Source organism: Tetrao urogallus (genome assembly GCF_951394365.1).
Source record: "Tetrao urogallus genome assembly, chromosome: 10".
Taxonomy (NCBI): Eukaryota; Metazoa; Chordata; class Aves; order Galliformes; family Phasianidae; genus Tetrao; species Tetrao urogallus.
In genome coordinates this window covers 19262794-19283214 of record NC_136823.1, presented here as the reverse complement: position 1 = coordinate 19283214, position 20421 = coordinate 19262794, and the positions used below count along the sequence as shown (strand labels likewise).

Genomic DNA, 20421 nt, shown 5'->3' with positions numbered 1-20421 from the left:
GTCAGAGTTCAGAACAGATGAACTCATCGCAAGCTCAAAACACTGATTTTCTTGAAGAAAAGGATGCTCTCCTCTTTAATGTACCAGCATATGTTGCTGGAAAGAGACACACACATTTCCTTCCCTGAAGCTAATAAAGAGAAAAAACACCACTGCTTGGCAGAGATGCTGGATGTGAAACCGGTGCATATTTGCAATATGAGCGATGCACTGAGAAAGACCGATTTCTCATATGCTATTTATTTGTTTTTCTTACTGGCCCCCAAAAACACAAACAAAACCAGGCCCCTTCTGCACAACTCTATTCTCTGTTTGCTATCTGTGTCAACATAAAATAATATCTATCTCATTTTACAGCACAGTTCAGTGTCAGTGACAAACACTCAGCTCTACCTTACGTTCTTTTTACTCGCGTGCTCCTCCAGTTCATCAGCAGTGCCACTTCCAGGCGCCGTGCTGAAATTCTGCACGGGTTTGTTTTTCCCAAGGATGACAATATCCATCAAGGCTTGAGTAAAAAAACACCAAAGATACACAGCTGCACGCAGGAACCTGCTTGGGTAATGCTACCTGCGTGTCATGGAACCAAACCAGGAATTTTTGATGGCGGTTCCTCGACCAGAGGAATGGCAGCTATCACAAACACGGGTATTTGGTTTATTCCCCCTGATTCTCTGCCCCTCCCACGCGTGGCTGTGAGGCGCTGAGCAACCGCAGGGTCAAACCACAGCAAACATGCAAAGGAAAATGAACGCTGAAAGCGATTCATAAGGTTATCTTTCAGTTTATCTGGCAAGATCTGGGTCAGACCTGTGCTCACAAGCATTTGTAACTGATACGAGCATCACTGAATCTCAGAGCCTAAGTGCCTCCATCACGCGCGGCTTACACTGTAAAGCAGAACAAAAATCTGACACTGAATTGAAGCGACTAATTGTTTGCAATAAAAACAAGACAACAACCAATAAGGACTAAAAGCATGGTTGAGCTTAGTAAAAACACTTCTTACAAAGGATCCAGGCAGACCTGCACATGAGAAGGACATCTGTCTCAAAGAAGAAAGCTGCAGCACACACCCCATACAGTGCCTGATGGACTTGGTGCAAACCAAACAAGGAGGCACAGCTGTCCCACAGACGGGGCTTCCTCGCATTCCTGGTTGGAATCTCCTGTCCACAGCCAGGGCTTTGGTGTAAGAAACCACTGAGCTACTTGGCAGCACTTACAGTCCTGTCACAGATGGGATTCCTTGTTTTGGCGAGCATGGGCTGTAAGGAGCCTGAAGCTCTGCTTCCAGCTCGGCTGACATCTCCAGCAGCAAAGCCAGCAGGGCCCCGTGGGGACTCACAGGAGGCAAACCCAGAGCAGAGCCTTTCTCTCAGCTCCTGTAGGCAGCCCTGCACTGCCTGCATCCCGCCCTGCCAGCCCCACGCACCCATCTGCCCTCTGCTCTCTTTCTATGGGGAGGGTGATGGAGGAAGTGCCCTCACAGCAGCTCAGCTCATAAGGACTTTTGTTGACAGACTCCACTGCCACATCCACTCGATCCTCTTCCTTCAGCAACAGCTATGAACAGACCTCCTTATACCAGAGGGGAAAACAATTTAAGTCACTCATTTAATACAGGTTTTGCACCTAACCTTATCATCCATATAGATTTCATCACGAATGGAAGTCGCTCACTTCTAAACCAGATGTTAGATGCCCTTAAAATAATTCATATCACCGTCCTTCCCTCCCACAGCATGTGACAGCTGCTGTGGTGCTGATGGCTGCAAACCATTTCGCAGGAACAGAAGCAGGGCTGCTTCACGGCTGTTTTAATTCAGCACAGAATTTGTTAAGGAGAAGAAAAAGAGGAAAAACATCTTTCCTTGGCAAACGGGAGGATAAATGTGCATCCCAGGGGTGTGCTACTGGCTGCCATTGGCCAGAGCTGGGCACAACGAAGTGTGTGAGTGAAGAAATCCTCCAGCAGGACCACAGAGCTGCAGGTAGCTGAGTTACAGCACAGAACGGCCACCGAGCTGCAAATTTCAGCACTGTTGCTGCACTTCACAGACCATTAGAAACAACCCCAAGGCTCTGCATCTCCAGCATCCTGAAGGCCTGTCCTTACTGCCCTCTCTGCATCACAGGCCCTGACCCCCCAGCTCTGTTATCCGGCCCTGTGTGAATAGCAATGATAAATGCAATCAGTGCACTGCCATAACGGCGGACAAACTGAAATGGCTGCAAAACAAATATATGGTCCTCAAAAGTCACCAACTGCAAATCAGATCAAGAAAATATGCAAAGGCTCTAAATTGGAAAGTCTCAAATTCAGCTTCCTCGCTTTCTCTGAAGCCACAACAGAGCACAAAGCTCAGCAGATACCTCCTTCCATCTTCCACTTACTGGCTGTTATCTGCTCTCTCCTAAAATCTCTTTTCCTGCTACTTTGGGCCTTTGTATCCAGTCGGGTTTTGCACTGAGGTCACAAACAGGAAGCTGTTAGCAACAGTTGCACTGCATTCACAGCAGAAGCAACACTTCCAGGAGCAGCCATCCCAAAAGCTCTACATGCAATTGTAACGCTTCCCATCCCTTGGGGGGGGGAGAAACGTATCAGGGCTCAAACATTCCTGGTCCCAGCCGAGGGCAATCGCAGTGCTTTCAGAGAGAATGAGCTGAGAACGTCCAGCCTTATCTCATAATCCTGCTTCTCTTTCTTTTGACACCTCATTAACATGGACGTGAGGATGGGAGTGCAGCAGCTACATGTGAGAGCAGCAGCAAGGCAGGGCTGGCCTGCTGACATCCACCCTCCTCAGGAGGGGAGATTCATTATAACTGTATGGATGACAAGAGAGCCAAATATCCTCGTATTGCACCGATATTATGGCTTAGGAATTTGAAAAATTCTCCCAGAGAGGATGTGAGGATGAGCCAAAGGGATAACTCAGCACTGCTAAGGGTTTGTCAGGCAAGAAGTGAGAGTGGGACTGGGCCACGAGCTATAGCAGTGCACATGCAGAATCTGCAGCTTGCTCCTCTTCCAGATTTCCTGGGAGAAGAGATCACAGAAAAGGACAAAGAATGGAACAGAAGAGGAATGCTAATGCTAATAAAAGAATTAATGCTCATCTGTGTCTCAAAAATATCTATCAGCTATCCACATTTGTCATAATCAAAGCATCTACAGTCAAGAATAACGTGTACAACGAGCACTGTTCAAACCTCACACTACAGGGTCATTATTTAAGTACTTAAAGGGTTCCATCATTTTTCTGCACAAACAGACCAACACCTCACCTGTTTGCAGCCTTGTATCATAAAAGGCATGAGACAGCCTGTAAAACATCCCTTTGGGAGCATGCAACAGAGTGGATATATGAAAGCATATCACCAGCACCAGGTATTCTGCAGCATCACAGGACGGGCCCGGTCCTTGTGCATGCAAACAGGAGGGCCTGCTATGGGCTGCAGGCCCACCTGGGCTGCCCACTTTGTGCCCACCTGGGTGCTGCAGGATCCCAGCATCCCACGGCTCCTTCCTGCTCTGCACTGCCATACACACAGCTTCTCCAGCAAGATTTCCTGCCCGCATGATAGCAGTAAGCAAAATAAATCTTGTAAGTAACTCAAGTCCAACAGTGCTTGAAGCCAAAAAGACAAAACTTGGCTTCCCCAGACCTGCCTTCAAGCCTCGGTCAAGGTCTAGTTGCATCAGATTTATTTCTGAGAGGTTTTAAAGGAAAGCTTTAAATAACTCAGACTTCTCTCAGCCATACGAACTGTGGTGGTGGCATAAGAAATAGTTATTCACTGCAATGGATACCCTTCAAATCTTGAAACATCATGAGAGGAGTCCAACTTTGCACTGCTGAGGAGAATAATTGCAAAATCACTTGTACAGCTCATAAGGCGTTTAGAGAGAGAATAATTCCTGGCACGGCCTGGCTGCTGGGCAGCAAGATGCTGCCACGGATGTATGAAACCTGAAGGAAAACATTGATTCAAATCGATATTGAGAGCTTGAGAGACGGGTAAAAATTGTAATGCAGACGGAATGTATAAATGCGAATTGTGGGGTGGTGAAGGATGGGGAAGAAGGTATGTTCTTAGACAGAAGTTCTGCTTCTTTTTCTTTATTAAAGAGGGAACCACATCGGACGTAGCTAGGCTCAGAAAATAAGTGCTATACATAAGTAATTTCTGAAATAAATACCTCCATTTCGGTTCCTAGCTGGAATTTGCAAAAGTATGGGAGCACAAGGGCTGGATAAAGGAGCCCTGCTTGCATCTCTTGACCACAGGCATGTCTGCAACAGGTCCAGACCGCTCCAGAGGCTGCTCAGGAAAAACAGTACGTACTGATTGTGAGAAGAGGGAGAAAAATCATTTCTGAGCTGTAGGAAATGGAAAATAAAAAAAATCTCCTGTAGTCTGCAGTGTGGCACAACAGCAGAAAACCCATCTTATTCAAAGATGCATAAGAATTAACGTCGATAATATTTAAAAGATCCTAAACTTTGTTAAATGCAAACGACAATTCAATCTGTCACAAAAAGAAACATTCTTGTTGAGTCTTTCACAAATGCCACCACTGCTGCAACTTGCTCCCAAACGGGAGCAGACAAAGCCTGGCCATGGTTTGAAGGACCATCCGACAGACAGCAGTGCCCAGCAGGAGTCACACCGGCCCTGATCCTGCAGCGATGCAGATGAGGTGCAAGAGATGTTCCCCATGTCCCATTTATTACCCAGTTCCTTGTGCCAAGTCCAAACCAAAAGAAAAGAGCAGCTCAAGGATCAGTTAAGAACAGCAGGAAAAACGCTCAGGCTTTACAATAAAAAGTAACTGAAACCAAACTGCAAAGCTGCTGCAGAGGAAGCAACTTATAACCCCCAACTCAAGTTTCAATAGTTCAGTCGTTCAGATCAATAGTTCAGAACACTTATTTTCCTCAGCTAGAAGAAATGGGGGAAGGCTGTGTTATTCAAGAACAGATCCTTCTCAGCAGGGGGTGAAAAAACCAACTTTACCTGAAAAACTTGCTAAATAAGGAGGTTAATTTGCTCGCGCATTTGGTGCCTGAGCCCCTCAGGCATGAAATCATATCATTTGGGATCCATTCTCCAGACAGAGTGCTGCAGCCAGTGCACAGAAGATGATTGTTTGGATGCAACTGTGCCTTGCTTATAAAGCGAGCATATCAAGGCTAGGAGAAATCTATGATAAATGTTTATTTCTCAGTAAGTTATTCTAGAATATAAATAAATGCAGTGAAGACCTGTCAAAGTCTTTCACTTATCAATTTCCACTGCGTATTCTCATTTCTTAGCAGTCACACTGAACAGAAAATCCTTCAAGTGAGGTTAAACACAGAGCACTGTTTCTTGGGATGAAACTAGTGGGATTTAAAATGAAAATGGTGCCTCAATCTAGAAAATAATGGCTCTCTGCTGCACACTCTAAGGCGGGATGAGCTCTGCAGCAACCTGCAGTTTGGACACGAAGCTGCCAGGTCCCATGGACGGGGCTTCCTGCACAGCCCAGGGGCTGCTTGACCTGTTTGCCTCTTGCAGCACCAGCAGGTTGGTCTGTAGTCACGTCATGGCTCACGTCATTACTGCACAGTCTAAGCAATGGCACATGCATCCCAGAAGCACAACCGAGAAATGTAATGCCTTCATGTAATGCGGTGCTGCACACACCTCACCAACGATCCCAGCACTTTGCAATCACCATGGAAATTCCTCTACATACAAATTGAGCAAAAAAACCAGCTTGTCAAGCAGAGGAAAGCCTTGGGAAGAAGACAGTGTGCACAGGTGCTGGAAGGTAAGTGCAGTTGAGCCTGCAGCGCCCTGCAGAACTTGCAGCCTGCTCCATGGGCCAGCCGGCCACAGGCAGCACCCAGCTCTCCCAGACTGGTACACAGGGTGAGGTGGGGGAACCCCAGCACGAACCAGAAGGGGTCCATCTGCTCCATGTAAGCATCTCGCAGCCCTCGCTGGCAGGAGCACCAGGCCGGGCCGCAGACAGGAGTGCAGCACTTATGCACTCTGCTTCTCTGCCTCATTTGGGCGATGGCGATTTGTCCTCCTGACCCACTGACTGCGTGCAGTTTTTCAAGCCTTGTATTTTAATCAGTCTCACCAGGAAAGAAGTCCTATTTGTCACTCAAAGAAAACAGTTTAAAAGCATTATAAACATCCTTCCATGCAGCACGTAGCAGAAATTGATACAGTCAAGCAGCATATAAGCACCATGTCCATACTGACATACAAACATGTTACTACCAAAATAAAGTCAATTTACAACTAAGTTGATGTTTTCCCAATATCACTGCTTCGCTTTTATTGTAGCGTCGTGTTCTTTGACTTTTTTGTTTTGTTTTATATTACTGGAAAAACAAGTCAAAACACAGCGAGCAGAGCTCCAGCAGCCAGCCCAGCTGGAAAGGAGCATTCGTGAGGGCAGCAGAGAACAGCACCCAATGCAGAACTGCTGCAGAGCGGGCAGATTTCATGGCTCTGCATAGAGCAGATCTCAACATCTGAACAAAGAACCTGAACAAAGAATCTGAATGGCCAACTGCCTTTTGTAGGGCGTGGATGACAAAACCTCTGTGCCTCTGCAGACACCGGTTCCTTGCATTATATGGCAATGTTACATTTATCTTTATAAAACCTGTTTTTGGAAACACGTCGGCTCCTAATGCCTTACATTTTAAACACTTTTCAAAGGTTTTACACAAAAAGGTGATTTCTCCCAAGATTCACAGTCTCTCATGGTCCTCCTGCTCTCCTTCCTTTAGCAATGTCATCTCCACGTGGTCACCTTTTACTCTTTCACATTACATTTGCAATGGCACTCTGAGCATTTCCTCCTCCCTTCCAACTACTCTCATATTTCCCTCAACACCCATCACCAACCACCAACCTTCCAGACTTCAGCCCTCAGCTAAGCCAGTCGTTCTGATGCTCACACAGAGCAGCACACCTTAAATAAGGCTTTCTGCCAGAGCTGGGCAAGTTAGAATAACAGGCATGATTCAAACACAATAAAAAGCAATTTGAACACTTCACAAGAACTCAAGCTGAATTGAAACTGGAGCTGTGGCAATTTACACCAGCTAAGGTTATTAGAGCCGGGTTTTATTTTTGCCCTGTGACTCAGTGACTCAATTCTAGCAACATTCCTACCTTTGCTGATACAAGTTCCCACCTATTAGGGATAAGCTCAACACGGTTTTGAAAGCTGTATATACAGCAATTTCTTCCAGCCCTGACTGCACAGCACCACAGCAACTAGGGCAGTGCCTTTCAGACCTGGCCAAAGCCTCAAAGGAGCAGGCAAAGCTGGATGAGCACACACAGCTGCAGATATGAGAAATAATTATTAATGGCTGTTAGCTTCTCGTTCCCCTGATTTCACTAGAAAAACAGCAGTTTCTGGTTCATGGAGTCACAAAGACGACATCAGTGCAAGAGATGACCACGCAGGCAGTCACAACACTTAGAAAAAGCCAGCCCTCAAAAATTGTTCACTTGTGGTTATTCAGGAGCAGTCACCCGCAGTGAAGGAAAAAAAGTAGTTTGCAAACTTATTTTGGGGCAATTTACAATGTAAAAAAGAGTGCTTGCACACCCACATCTGTTATTTCCACGCTGCCAGGCAACCCCAAAAGCATTCTGTTAGCTGCTCGATCTGATTGCCATAATCACATTTTGGTGGTTTAGAGGTACTTGAAACAATGTGAAAAAGGACCAAACGCCTCCAGAGGGTTTCCTGGGACCCACATCCCATGGGGGCTGCAGGGCCCACCAGGCTCCTGCCCTCCTGCAGCACTGGCTGAGCACTGCCCACTTCTGCTCTGCCCTTCCTGCAGCGCGCCCTTTGCGTGGGTGCTTTCGGCAGAGGATGTGTGAACAATTTTTAAGGCAGACTCTTGTTCTGACATAGCTGCACTAATGCACATTCCCCATTTATTCATGTGAGACAATAATTATTTGAGAATAAAGTAATAGTAAGCTAGATTTTTTCCTTACCTTTTTGGAAAGCAGGCAAAAGCTATACAGTAGGTGGAAGAGTGTACCAAGTAACAGACTTTTGAACACTCTTTCTTACTGGTGGTATGCAGTCTACAGGAAAAGTAAATACATTGGTATGTACAATGCATCTGTTCACAATAAACTCTTCAAATTTTTCCCTGTCATTGGAGCCATGATATTAATCTGACCAAAAAGCTCAGAGGAGAGCAGTACACAGACATACGAAATTAGCTCTGGGCTGGGAATAAAGGAACCAGTTCATAGAAGTTCGGGTACCTCTGAGCATGAGAGCAGCTGCTCACAGCACAGCAGATCTGGTTGAATTTTTTCCTCTCCCCTGAACAAACTCCAGAGCACTTTGGTTTCCATTTAACATTCCCCAGTCCTTCTGCATCTCTGAGCTCACTCTTGGTTTCCTCAGCATCATTGACAAGCGTTTTAGTTTCTTCCCGTCAGAGAATGGAATAGGCAATGTCATGTCAGTGATGTTAAGAATCAACACGGATGAATACACGAGCAGAGCGGAGCGCAGCACGGCAGCATTTGCATAGCAGTGTTTGTACATCTGCAGAGATGTTTGCAACCCACATTTACTATTCACACTTTACTGATGACAAAGTCAATGTCCATTCCCAACACATGGAGAAAAACGAGGGCTGACGTGCCCTGTTCTCATCATCGTGCTGGTCAGAGTTAGGAGGTGGCAGCAAGCAGGAAAGCAATATTCTAAAATGGAAATGTTTCTAGAAAAACAGGCAGAGATTTCACTTCACTCCTGGAAATTGAATTAACTGCCAAATAGTTTCTACTTAATGCTAAGGAAAGGAGAAAGGAAAAAAAATAAAACCATTTTGAAGATGCTTGAGTACGTATTGAGTCCTCAAAGCTCCTGCTAACTTGAATGCCCACAGGCTTACAGAGCTGCTGAAAATCGGATCCTTCTAACCGTTCAAATCTTAACCTTCATGGCTGGCACACAGGGACTCAATCCTTCACTGCTTCTCACCAGATCTCAGCAAAACTCCTCACATCTCCTCCTGCATGCTGCCATTCCTTCCCAGCTGCTCTTTGCCACATGGGTGTCCTCGGCTTTGCCACAGAGACGCTGAACTCCTCCTGTTGCCTGCACTTACCAGTGGGGTGCAACACATCTCTTGGCCTCAGGGCTTTATCAGCATAGCACAAAAGAGCAAAAGATGAGGATGAACTTGTCCACAGCCACTCTCATAGATGGTGAGCAGGAAGATCTGCTGGTCCAGCCCATGAGAAGCACAACCTCCTTATTACCGAACAAGTGATTTCCCCATTGCTGCGTTTGGAAAAGCCATGAATTAAGGCAAGTTGCTAAGGAGAAGGAATAATTACATGTAAATCTCAATACAAGTTAAGTATGGGTTGGAGGTTCAAATGTTTTCCCAGAGTCTGACACCACTGTTGCAGCAGAAACAAACACAGAGCCCAGCAGGAGCACCACAACCAGCTCAGCTTCAGGCATGACGAGAAGCATCTGCCCCAGCACAGAAATCCACCAAGGACACACAGCACAGAACGCACTCATTGCACAGACAGAGCTGCTGTGCCCCCGGTTTCTGCTCAACTTTGCTGCACAACGTTTCAGAGGCAAACATGCATTAGCAGAAAAAAGCTGTTGGATGAGTAAAAGCGTGCCCATGGCAAATGGAAAACTGGAATGATTAAGAGAGTGACAAAGTTCCAGACTGAAAAGCGGGGCCTTAATATAACCCACTCAGCATGGAGCCCAGGTCAGGGCTCGGGGGCTCAGCCGGTGAAATTTCTCACTTCTGAGACATCCTGAAGCAAAAACTGCAACACAATGGATCCTTGCTCCTCCAACAGGGCAGGACATGGGGTCGCTGCATTTCCAGTGGCTTTCCAGCCACATTAGTGCGGTTTCTTCTTCTATACTGGCTCTGCAATCCCAGCTTGAGCCCACCTCTCCTAAGCACTGGGATCCTGCCCACCCCTGGCCATGTCCCCCACTCCCCAGCCCAGCTCGAGTGGGGCTCACAGCCAACTCTGAAAGAGCAAAAAAGAGACTCATTTCAGGTATTCAACAAACTGCTCCATAGATGTACACACAGAATATTGTCTCATTAGGGGCCTGATTGACATCCCACTGAACACCATGCAAAGCTCCCATCACATGTAGCAGTGCTCTGTGGGGGTGGAAAATGTACCCTGCTACTTCAAGTACAGCAGTAGTGCATTTCATTTGATCTTCTAGTAGTATATATTAACATACATGCAAGGGATGACGTAACAGTGGGAGGTGCACCATGTAATATGAACATAGGTTGATACATGTATCTATGTAATTAATTAGAAGTTTTAACAGATAACGTTCTCTGCAAACGTTACAGACTGAAAAGCCCAAGATCTGCAGAAAACAGCCGCTCTCCATCATATTTGAGAAGTCGTGGCTGTCAGGTGAGGTCCCGGACGACTGGAGGAAGGGTCACGTCACTCCCATATACAAGAAGGGGAGCAGGGAGGACCCGGGGAACTACAGGCCGGTGAGTCTCACCTCCGTGCCTGGGAAAATCATGGAACAGATCCTCCTGGACAACATGCTCGATCACATAAAGAATGAGCATGTGATCCGAGACAGCCAGCACGGCTTCACCAAAGGAAGGTCATGCCTAACTAATCTTGTGGCCTTCTATGATGGAGTGACGGCATTGGTGGACGAAGGGAAGGCGACCGATGTCATTTTCCTGGACCTGAGCAAGGCCTTTGACATGGTCCCCCACCACATCCTCATCTCCAAATTGGAGGGAAGTGGATTTGATGGGTGGACGACCCGATGGATAAGCAATTGGTTGAAAGGCCGCAGACAGAGGGTGATGGTCAATGGCTCTATGTCCAGGTGGAGGCCGGTAACAAGTGGTGTCCCCCAAGGGTCTGTCTTGGGACCGGTGCTCTTTAACATCTTTATCAATGACATCGATGAGGGAATTGAGTGCACCCTCAGCAAGTTTGCTGACGACACCAAGCTGAGTGGTGCGGTTGATACGGTGGAAGGAAGGGATGCCATTCAGAGGGACCTCGACAGGCTGGAAAGCTGGGCTCGGGTGAACCTAATGAGGTTCAACACGGCAAAGTGCAAGGTTTTGCATTTGGGCCGGAAGAACCCCAGGCACCCGTACAAGCTGGGAGGAGTGGTCCTTGAGAGCAGCTCGGCAGAGAAGGACCTGGGGGTCCTGATGGACGAGAGACTCAACATGAGCCAGCAGTGCGCTCTGGCAGCTCGAAAGGCAAATGGGATCCTGGGCTCCATCAGGAGAGGGGTGGTCAGCAGGAACAGGGAAGTGATTGTCCCTCTCTACTCGGCTCTTGTGAGGCCCCATCTGGAGTACTGTGTCCAGGTGTGGAGCCCTCAGTACAAGAAAGACATGGAGATTTTGGAAAGGGTCCAGAGGAGGGCGACTAAGATGATCAGGGGGCTAGAGCACCTCCCCTATGAGGACAGGCTGAGGGAGTTGGGCTTGTTCAGCCTGGAGAAGAGAAGGCTGCGGGGCGACCTCATTGCAGCCTATCAATACCTGAAGGGAACCTACACCCAGGAGGGGAGTAAACTCTTCATAAGGGCTGACAATAGCAGGACTAGGGGAAATGGATCCAAGTTGAAGGAGGGAAGATTTAGGTTGGATGTTAGGGGGAAGTTCTTTACGAGGAGAGTGGTTAGGCCCTGGAACGGGCTGCCCAGGGAGGTTGTGGATGCCCCGTCCTTGGACGTGTTCAAGGCCAGGTTGGACGGGGTCCTGGGCAACCTGATCTAAATGTGTATGTTTGGTGGCCCTGCTAGGCAGGGGGGTTGGAACTACATGATCCTTGAGGTCCCTTCCAACCCGGGTGATTCTGTGATTCTGTGATTCTGTGAAAACCATTTAACAACTGCACACATTCTGACTGGCAAGCTCTAACAAGCAAATGTGTACTCTTCTGAGTTCTATATGTAAGCCAAGGAGACCACAGAAAGCACTTTCCTGTCAGCTACCTCAATTTCAAAGCTGGGATGGCATCTCTCCCAGCAGACTGTGCACAGACTTCCCAGCAGTGCCAACAACTTGGGCCGGAAGGTGGGATTCTTAGGGCAGAAACTCACACATCGTGCAGGGGAGGAATCCACCCCTCACTGCCTCTTAACAGCATGTCTTAGCATACAGTCCCTGGGTGTAAAAATGATTTTTAATAGGAAATATGGGGGTTTAACTGAGTCCTGGTTAATAAAAATATTTCCTTCCAGGGAAAAATGTGACTGATCTTGGGAAGGGGAGGAAAGAATCCTCCGAAGCCTGGAAACAGCAAATAAATGCAGCTCAGGAGAATGAGACCAGAAGGGGAAACCAAGAGTGTAAAACCCCCAAACTGCAGTCCCACAACGCTTCTGTTACCACACTGAACATTTCCCCATTAGAACTTTTTTTTTTTTTGCTTTTTGAGTGTTTTATCTCTTTAAGTGCAAATTTTAGATTTTTTTTTCTTTTTTTTTCTTTTCTGGAGGAGAAACTCACCCCAACTCATTGGACCTGCACAGCCATCAGCGCAACGCAGTTCAGCGAATCCAACTCTCTCCTATCAGCCCTCAGGGCCTGCTTCCCTCCTCACCTTTCCTCCTCCTTCCCCCCCAGACAACACACAGAGGAGCTGCTCCTCATGCAGGAGGGCTCAACCCCAGCATCATAGCTGAAGAATTAGGGGTGGAAGGGCAGGGCTGCTTCCTGGCAGCCTTTGACAGCCATGCAGTGTAGCACAGTGTTCTGCAGCTCCCACTCTGGCTACAATACCAAATATAATACCAATACCCTAACACAGAAGTAGATTTATTTCCTTGAGCGGTGAAGGTTCTGCTCAGAGGAGGCATGATACGGTCCTTCATTTGTTAGAAACATTTCCTCGCTCCCTTTTGATTCTGCCAGAATTGTGAGACAGTTCACAGTTTCTGAAGGCAGATTCTTTTTTTCCAGTCAGAATATGGTTTCATAGAATCATAGAGCGGATTGGGTTGGAAGGGACCTTAAAGATCAGAGTTCCAACCCCTGCCGTGGGCCGGGTGCAGGGCAGGGGCAATCCATCCACCAAGTGAGCATACCTGTATGATAAGGCACCGCACAAACAACACGCAGGGGTGAACACAGGGAGGAAAAGTGCCGTGACAATAATTTGCTGGCTGCTCCCACTTTGCTTTGACAGCAGAGTTTCTGCTTTGAGGCAGATATTCAGACAGCAGTTTAATAGACAAGAAGTGGCAGAAATTGCATCAGCAAATGGATAAACGGATCACGGGCAGGCAGAGGGCATTCCTCCAACATTCAGATCTGGTTTTCATAAAAACTGCAGACGTGCCCAAACCTTTCCACTATGCTACAAAGTTGTGCAGCTGTCTCCTTCCTCAGCTCCCTCCAGATTCAAATGGAAATCAAATATATGATGGCCTCAGTATGTAATTTTGTGCTACAGTATACCGTAGTACAGGCATTGAGGAAATCGGCAGCATCTTTTTGCTCTGTTTTCCTTTTAAATCAATGACAAAATTTGCATTCGGTTTTACAGGACCGGATCAAGCCCGTACATGGGAGCCTTCAAGGATGGTGAGATTCTGGCAAAGAAACTTTGCAGGAGCCATAATTGTATGTCAGGTTAACGGGGCTCCCGGTGAGCTCAGTGCCTGTCCCTCCTCCCAGCCTGCAGGGTTTGCTGTGGCACAGGCTGGAGGTGCTGCGGCACCTGAGGGCGCTGGCACAGAGGAGGGGAAGGAGGAGGTTCCCTCACGTGCTGCCAACCGGCGCGACTCAAAAAGCGAGGAGGAAAGAGAGAAATTCACACAAACCAAAGCTGAGCCATCAAAAGTCTTTAAATGCAAAGGGCAAACGGCACGGATTCCCCAGGACTCCGGCGCTGCTCAAGGTCTCTAACGCGCGCACGGCACGAAGCAGAGCTGAGTACTCACTGTTGGGGTCCACGTTCTCGCAGAGCTCCGTCTTGGCCTCGCCGTTGGGCCTGTCGCTGGGCTTGTGTGAGAGCCGGGACGACATGGTGGCGGCCGTCACCACGGCCTTGAAGCTGCGCTTCCGCTTCTGCACGTTGAGCTCGGGGTGGAAGATGATGATGTACACTTTCGGCATGTAAAGCATCCCCAGGGCCACTGAAGCACTTAGGTTCATGGATATTGTAAGTGTGGTAGTTTGTATGTAGAGCTAGGAGACAGAACACATGAGGCACCGTTACAGACCAGACAGGGCAGCGGGCGCAGCGCTTACAGCAGAACGTGGGCTACAGCCCTGGGCTCACGGCAGCACGGCCCAGCAGGGCTGCTCCGACCCATTGGGCTTCTCAGCATTCACATGGGTGCTCTGGGGCTGTAACACGGCACGCTGACCTTGTTAACCATACAAATTACTCTTCTTTTTAAATCGCTTTTTTAATGAGCTCGACCCGAATATGTGTGAGCCAAGAACTGTGCTGCAAACTGCTGTGACGTGCAGCAGCCAGCAGCTATGGCAGAACTTCAGTGCCTGCACCAACACGACCCCTCTCACACACTCACAGCTTCCTTCCACTTACAGAACGAAGAACAGATGTGGATTTCAATAAAACTGGTATAAACTGAAACTTACGTCTACTCTAAGTTATAAAAGAAGAGCATTAAATCCATAATAATATGGGTTAGTAAAAACTTGCCGTAAAAAAAAAAGAAAGGAAGGTTTTTTAAATTATTTTTAGTATGCTTTAATTCTGTACATTGCAATAACTGTGCAGACAATACACAGTGATTTGTGTGCTCCCAATGCTCAGCTATGTTTAGTATGAAAAGCTTGTGTATGTGCAAGCTGGAGATCAGCTGCTCTCATGAGATGAGTATTCAAAGGAACACAAGGATTGCCAAATGTACTCTGCAAACACAGAAAGCAGAAAAGCCTTTCTTTTTTTAATTACCTTTTAGAGGAAACACTTGATAAGTGAACTATAATGATCATTGTGAGTTAAAAGGCACAGAGACAGCACAATACAGGTGCAAAGGAGCTGAAAGAAGAAGTAAACTCCCTGCAGATCCTGCTCAAAAGGTAAATATATGGTACATCCATTCACGTGCAAAAGATAATACACACGGTGGGCAATTCCTTCAGAACACTATTTTCTCTTCTCCTGCTATTCAGTGCTAATCAGTTTGCATTTCTGCTGGAAGAGCTCAATAAATAAATACAACGGCACAGGAAAATGCCAACCCTGCCCAGATACTTCCAAAGTTCCGCACTTGGAAAAATATGAATGTTTCTGGACTTGCTCTTATATCTCCATAACTGCTGCTATCAGACTGATTAAGACAACCACTAGAAGCAATAAGGTGCCTACAGAAAACCTAAGAAATGTGCTGTGCACGACGTCTCTATACCAAAGCACACAAGCAAAGACTGCAGTGCCTTCTCAACATTTCTGTACCCATTATCAGAAGGGAATGGCGCTGATGTGATCAGAATTTTGTCAGTGCTGGAACGTTAGGACAAATCCCATCCCACCCTGTGAAGCAGTGCTGGGCCAAGTCCCACCATGCAGCCACGTCGTGAAAAACACACAGTGATGTTCTGCAACCTCGCTTCCCTGGAGAAAATAAGAATCCTTACAGAGAAAGCAGGAATTTGGACCACTGGAGGACAAAATAAAGCTGCTGGCTGAGCACTGCAGCATAACACACCGTGTTCTGCAGGCAAAAACACCACCTCTGTGTTGGACTGCCAACTTTATCCACTCAGCTCCTATTTCTCCTTCGGCCTCTCTGCCAACTGCTCCCTGTAGGAGCTTTGACAAACTGGCCAGCAATGCGACCTGGTGTTGTGTCAGCACAGAGGGAGGAGCAGCAGCTGCCGTACCCACAGTGTGACAGCACTGGAGCCTTCAAAAAGGAGACACGCGGCTGAGCAGGAGCCACTTTGAAAAGCACCACACACCAAGAAGGTTTCAAACGGATCCTCAGCAAGAGAAGTATTTGTTACCTTTGCCAGGCACTGTCTGCATCCTGGAGCAGCTGTTTGCTTTGAGATGGGATGCCAACACCTCTTTCTGGGAACAGAACACCATGCTCTGAGAGAAGCACTCTGCCCCGCTCCTTGGGAAGTGCTGCTCAGCCATGGCTGCTGGGCTGTGTGCTCAGCTGTGGGTGCTGGAACTCAGCAGAGTGGCTGCAGCATCCCTCAGTCATTCCCCATGGGCTGCTCCATGTCTGGGCTCCCAGTGCGACTTCCCCAGTGCTCCCACCCTGCAGGGCTGCTGCCATCGCCATGCGTGCCTGGAGCCTCTTAACTGGGTGCGTGCAGGCACTGAGCACCATTTCCTCATGCTGCTATGGGACAGAAGGTCAGCCTGCTGTGCAGTTATCCCAGCAGTGGGGTCCTCTGCAGCAGTGTGCCAGCAAAGGCTCCTGCCTGGGAATCGCCGATGGGAGATAAAAGGAGAGCGAGAAAAGAGCTTTTGTAGAACAAGGCAGGATGAGTGACACATAATGCTTCTCATGACAACTGGGAGCTTTAGAAAGATAAGGGAAACTAAGAGATATGCTTATTATGCAGAACCTTAGTTTTATGTATTTTATCTCTGCTTTGTGGCTTTACCAGTCAAACATAAAAATGCAGTTTACATGAAACTATTTCATTTCTTATTTCGCTTCTTCTGATAAATTCTCTGAAAGCATTTTAGATGAATGCAAATTGGTGATTTAAAATACAAAGAATGAGATTTAACCAACAATGCAGGTCTGATAACTCATACGTACCTTTTATAGATGGCGAGTGAAACCCGGTTTCCAAACTGGAGATGAAATTAAGAAATTAAGAAGCAGATTCAGCAAGGGAGGCTCTAACTTGAAGTGAATGAGAACTAGGGCTGAGCTGAGTGCTTCCAGCGGAAACCAAAGCTTCCTAAAGTGGTGCTTTTGGTCTGCAAGCCCAATTCCACTGAGGTTTGAAGCTACATTTGCTGCACCATGAGGACAAAGCCACCCGGGGGTCGCTCACTCGCATCCTTCCCAGGCAGGCTCTCATTTCTGATGGATTCTAACCTGGTGTTAAACACACTGCCCTTACAGCTACCAGTGCATCAGACTTTGAAGCGCTGCACTGGAGAAAAGGAAGCCCTGAGGATATCATTCACATGCAGAGACACCTAGCTCTTATCATCTATTTTACATAAAGGATTCCCATTTGAATTTTAGATTTCGGTATTTTGCAGATTCTTGCTCTATTCATGCAAATGATGAAAATTACCCTAAAAACCTTGAAAGAAAATCAGACTGGTCTCAAAAATACGCATCTAAGAACCAGCAATTTATATAGTGCAAAAAATATCAGTGGACAATTTTGTATGAGTGAGAATGGATCTCAGAAGCGAAGCACCACAGGACCAGGCCTGTCAGTCTGCACCAATGCAGTCCAGGTTTGCATTGCTGGGCCACGATCGCTGAACTGATAGCAGCATTCCTTAGAAAAGACTTTTTAGCAGTTGGCAGTACTTTTCGTAGGCTAATTCTTTGCATTCATAGTCTAATCAGGAGCAAGAGTTCCTTTTATCTAACTCAGCATTGTAATTAAGCAGTGAACGGTGTTATTTTGCAATATGGAAATAAATGGGTAACTTCAGATATTTCTGGGCTTGTGTTATCACAAACCAATTTATCTCACTTTTATATGGGAATTAAAACAAACGTTCTTACATATGAAGTAGGCAGTTTATAAATCTCCCGGAAGACTTCCAGGTCATGTGAAGATTTCAGCTCATCCCTTACATTACGTTACACAGACATAAGGACAAGAAACATCTCTTAATAAAAACCAGGATTAGCTCCCACTGCATGACGTGTCTGCAAAAATACGGGAAGCAAAAAGACTTGAATGCAAATGTTCTCAGACATTTTAGTGCTTAACGCCCCTTTCTGCACCAAAGGCAGCAGGGCATTTTAAAGGCAAATTAAACGAAGCTGAGATGCTTTTTACTCACTGGAAGTTTTGTTCTTTGCATAGAAAGAACCAGTGTCCTCTCTCTCCTGATGATATGTGGCCGTTTGCACCTCACCCAGCAGTCAGGACCGAGGGCAGACGTCACTGCAGAGAAACAACGGTGGCAGAGAACCCCTAAAACCGTGTTGGTGCAGGAGAGCACCGTTGGCAGCCCCAGCTCCCTGGTGGGACTGATGGATGAGCGCCTCAGGGAAAGGCAGCCCCTCCAGGCAGACACGGGCACACGGCAGCTCAGCCGCAGACACTGCACTGCGCTGCACGCTGGTGACTTGCAGGACTCTGCCTCCATTCCCATCCCTTTGAGCATCATAACCTGCTGAAGCTGTCGTTTAGCAGTGCCCTTTAGAGAACAGAGCAGCTTGAAAAAAGCCCCACCCAATCTCTTTTCCCAGATTAGAAGGCTTTAGCAGCGCTCAGGGCAAGTGGTTTGCCCTTCTTTCAGGCTAACATCATTTTGAGGGGAAAGAAAAAAAAGCCACAACAGCAACAAAGCCTTGTGGGCAGCAGGTTCTGGCATCCCCCGGTGACTTTCCAGGAGGATCGCTTTTTCAACAAAAGTGGCAAATATCTGTCATGGATGCAGGGAGCAGAGATTGGCCATTGCAGGGGGGATCGGACAGATGAGATGGGGACCACACCGTGTGCCCTCCACTGCAGCCTCCTGCTCCTAATGCTATTAGCATAATCCACACCATGCCAGCAGCTCATCATACTTCGTTGCCTTTGATTATTTTGTCAGTGGGACACACGCACAGCCCAATGCTCTGTACGTGTGACAACGCCAGGCGCTGTGACACCAAGCCATGCAGTGCTGTAAGCTGCCTGGGCTCAATACCACTGGCTGAGCACCACACGGCCAGCAGCACAGCCACAGTACTGGGTGGGAGCTCACTGAACGTACTCTTGTCCCATCACTTTTCAACCTGTCATTTCCACTGCACAGCAACTGCACCTTTTGATCCCTGTTGTGAAGATTCAACTCTTCCTTTGTTTCACAGAATTTCACAACTTCATGAACCCAACTGATTACAACGCTGTTGACCATTAGAAGAAAACTAACTTACCCTTATTTGAGCAGGAAGGACACTAGGTGGTGTTGGAAAGAGAGGCCAACAGCTGCAGCCATTCGTGCACAGAGCACAGAGAAGCCCTTCTGCTCTATGAGCATCAGTGGAGCTTCAGCACCTCAGCAGCGTGGCACAGGAACGCTATGTAAATTGTGGTGCTCAACTTCTACAAACGACAACGGATGCTACCCAGGGGACGTTTGATAAACAAATCATAGTAGTTATGCTGATTGCAGTTATTACAGTACAAAATAGCAAGGCACGCAAATAGCCTTTGCGAAACGTCTATGCGAATGTCACAGAATCAGTCACACCATCTAATTATAAATTCTCTGCTTGGTAATTATGTGAAAGGTGACACTGGAGAAAATGATGGGATTTCAGTGTCAGAAGATTTCCCTTTACCCACTCTGTGTTCTGCAGGCTGGCAGCACTGGGGGCTTGGCTGGAACAGCCGTGTGCTGGCGGTGCTGGAGGTGTGCAGTGCAGCAGCTCTGCAGATGGAGCCCTCTGCGAGGAACCTCCACTCCTACTTACTGCAACTTCAAGAAAAGGAGACTTTCTGTGCTGTGTCTTGATTTAAGAAGCCCAGAAACGGGGCAGGACTGTGATCCTTGCTGTAGGCCATCTCCATTCCTGGCCTCACCGACTGCAAGATTAGAAGGTCTTTAATTTTACAGAATCAACCTGAAATGCCCTTCTGCAGGCCACTCACTAGCAGGTGGGGCTCTGGCACCCAGTGCCCATCGACTTCTGCATCCCTTACATTTATATACACTGTACAGAAATACGCAACACACTTGCGGCTACGACAATTCAACTGACATTAAATGGACTGAAGCAGAATTAAATGGCGATGAGGTAAGCATATATTCTTTCTTTTCAACTTGATTTCCAAGCTGAAAACCACGTTTGTTCTGCAGCTTGGAGAGGAGCTCTGTGCTCCTGATGGGAAGCACGCACTCCTGCTTACAGCAGACCCAGGGCTGGGTGACTTTCAGCAGCGAGCACAGCGGGGTTGTTAAGTTAGTGTTCTTCATAGGGTCATTTAGGCTGGAAAAGACCTCCAGCATCCCCAGACCTACATCCACCCCACCCCTCCATGCCCCCTGACTGCGTCCCTCAGTGCCACACACCCACAGCTCTGGAACACCTCCAGGGATGGTGACCCCAGCACTCCCCGGGCAGCCCATAGCAGCGCCTGTGTCAGTGCCTGACTGCTTTTCCTGAACATCTCACAGAGTTACTTCTGGTAGGTCAGATGCAGCTGCTGGTTAACCTTG

The 20421-nt window shown here is 47.5% G+C and overlaps 1 protein-coding gene across 1 annotated transcript in view; it reads right to left on the bottom strand.

Annotated features, from left to right (window-relative positions):
* Positions 1-8062: 8062 nt before the first annotated feature.
* The window catches only part of GRM7 (glutamate metabotropic receptor 7), a gene marked incomplete at both ends in the record, with an annotated part of 200363 nt that continues 188004 nt past the window's right edge, over positions 8063-20421 (bottom strand). The window contains 2 exons of the mRNA XM_079540241.1: positions 8063-8133; positions 14015-14261. Coding sequence (XP_079396367.1) covers positions 8063-8133; positions 14015-14261 — 318 coding nt within the window. The remainder of the gene's footprint in view (positions 8134-14014; positions 14262-20421) is intronic.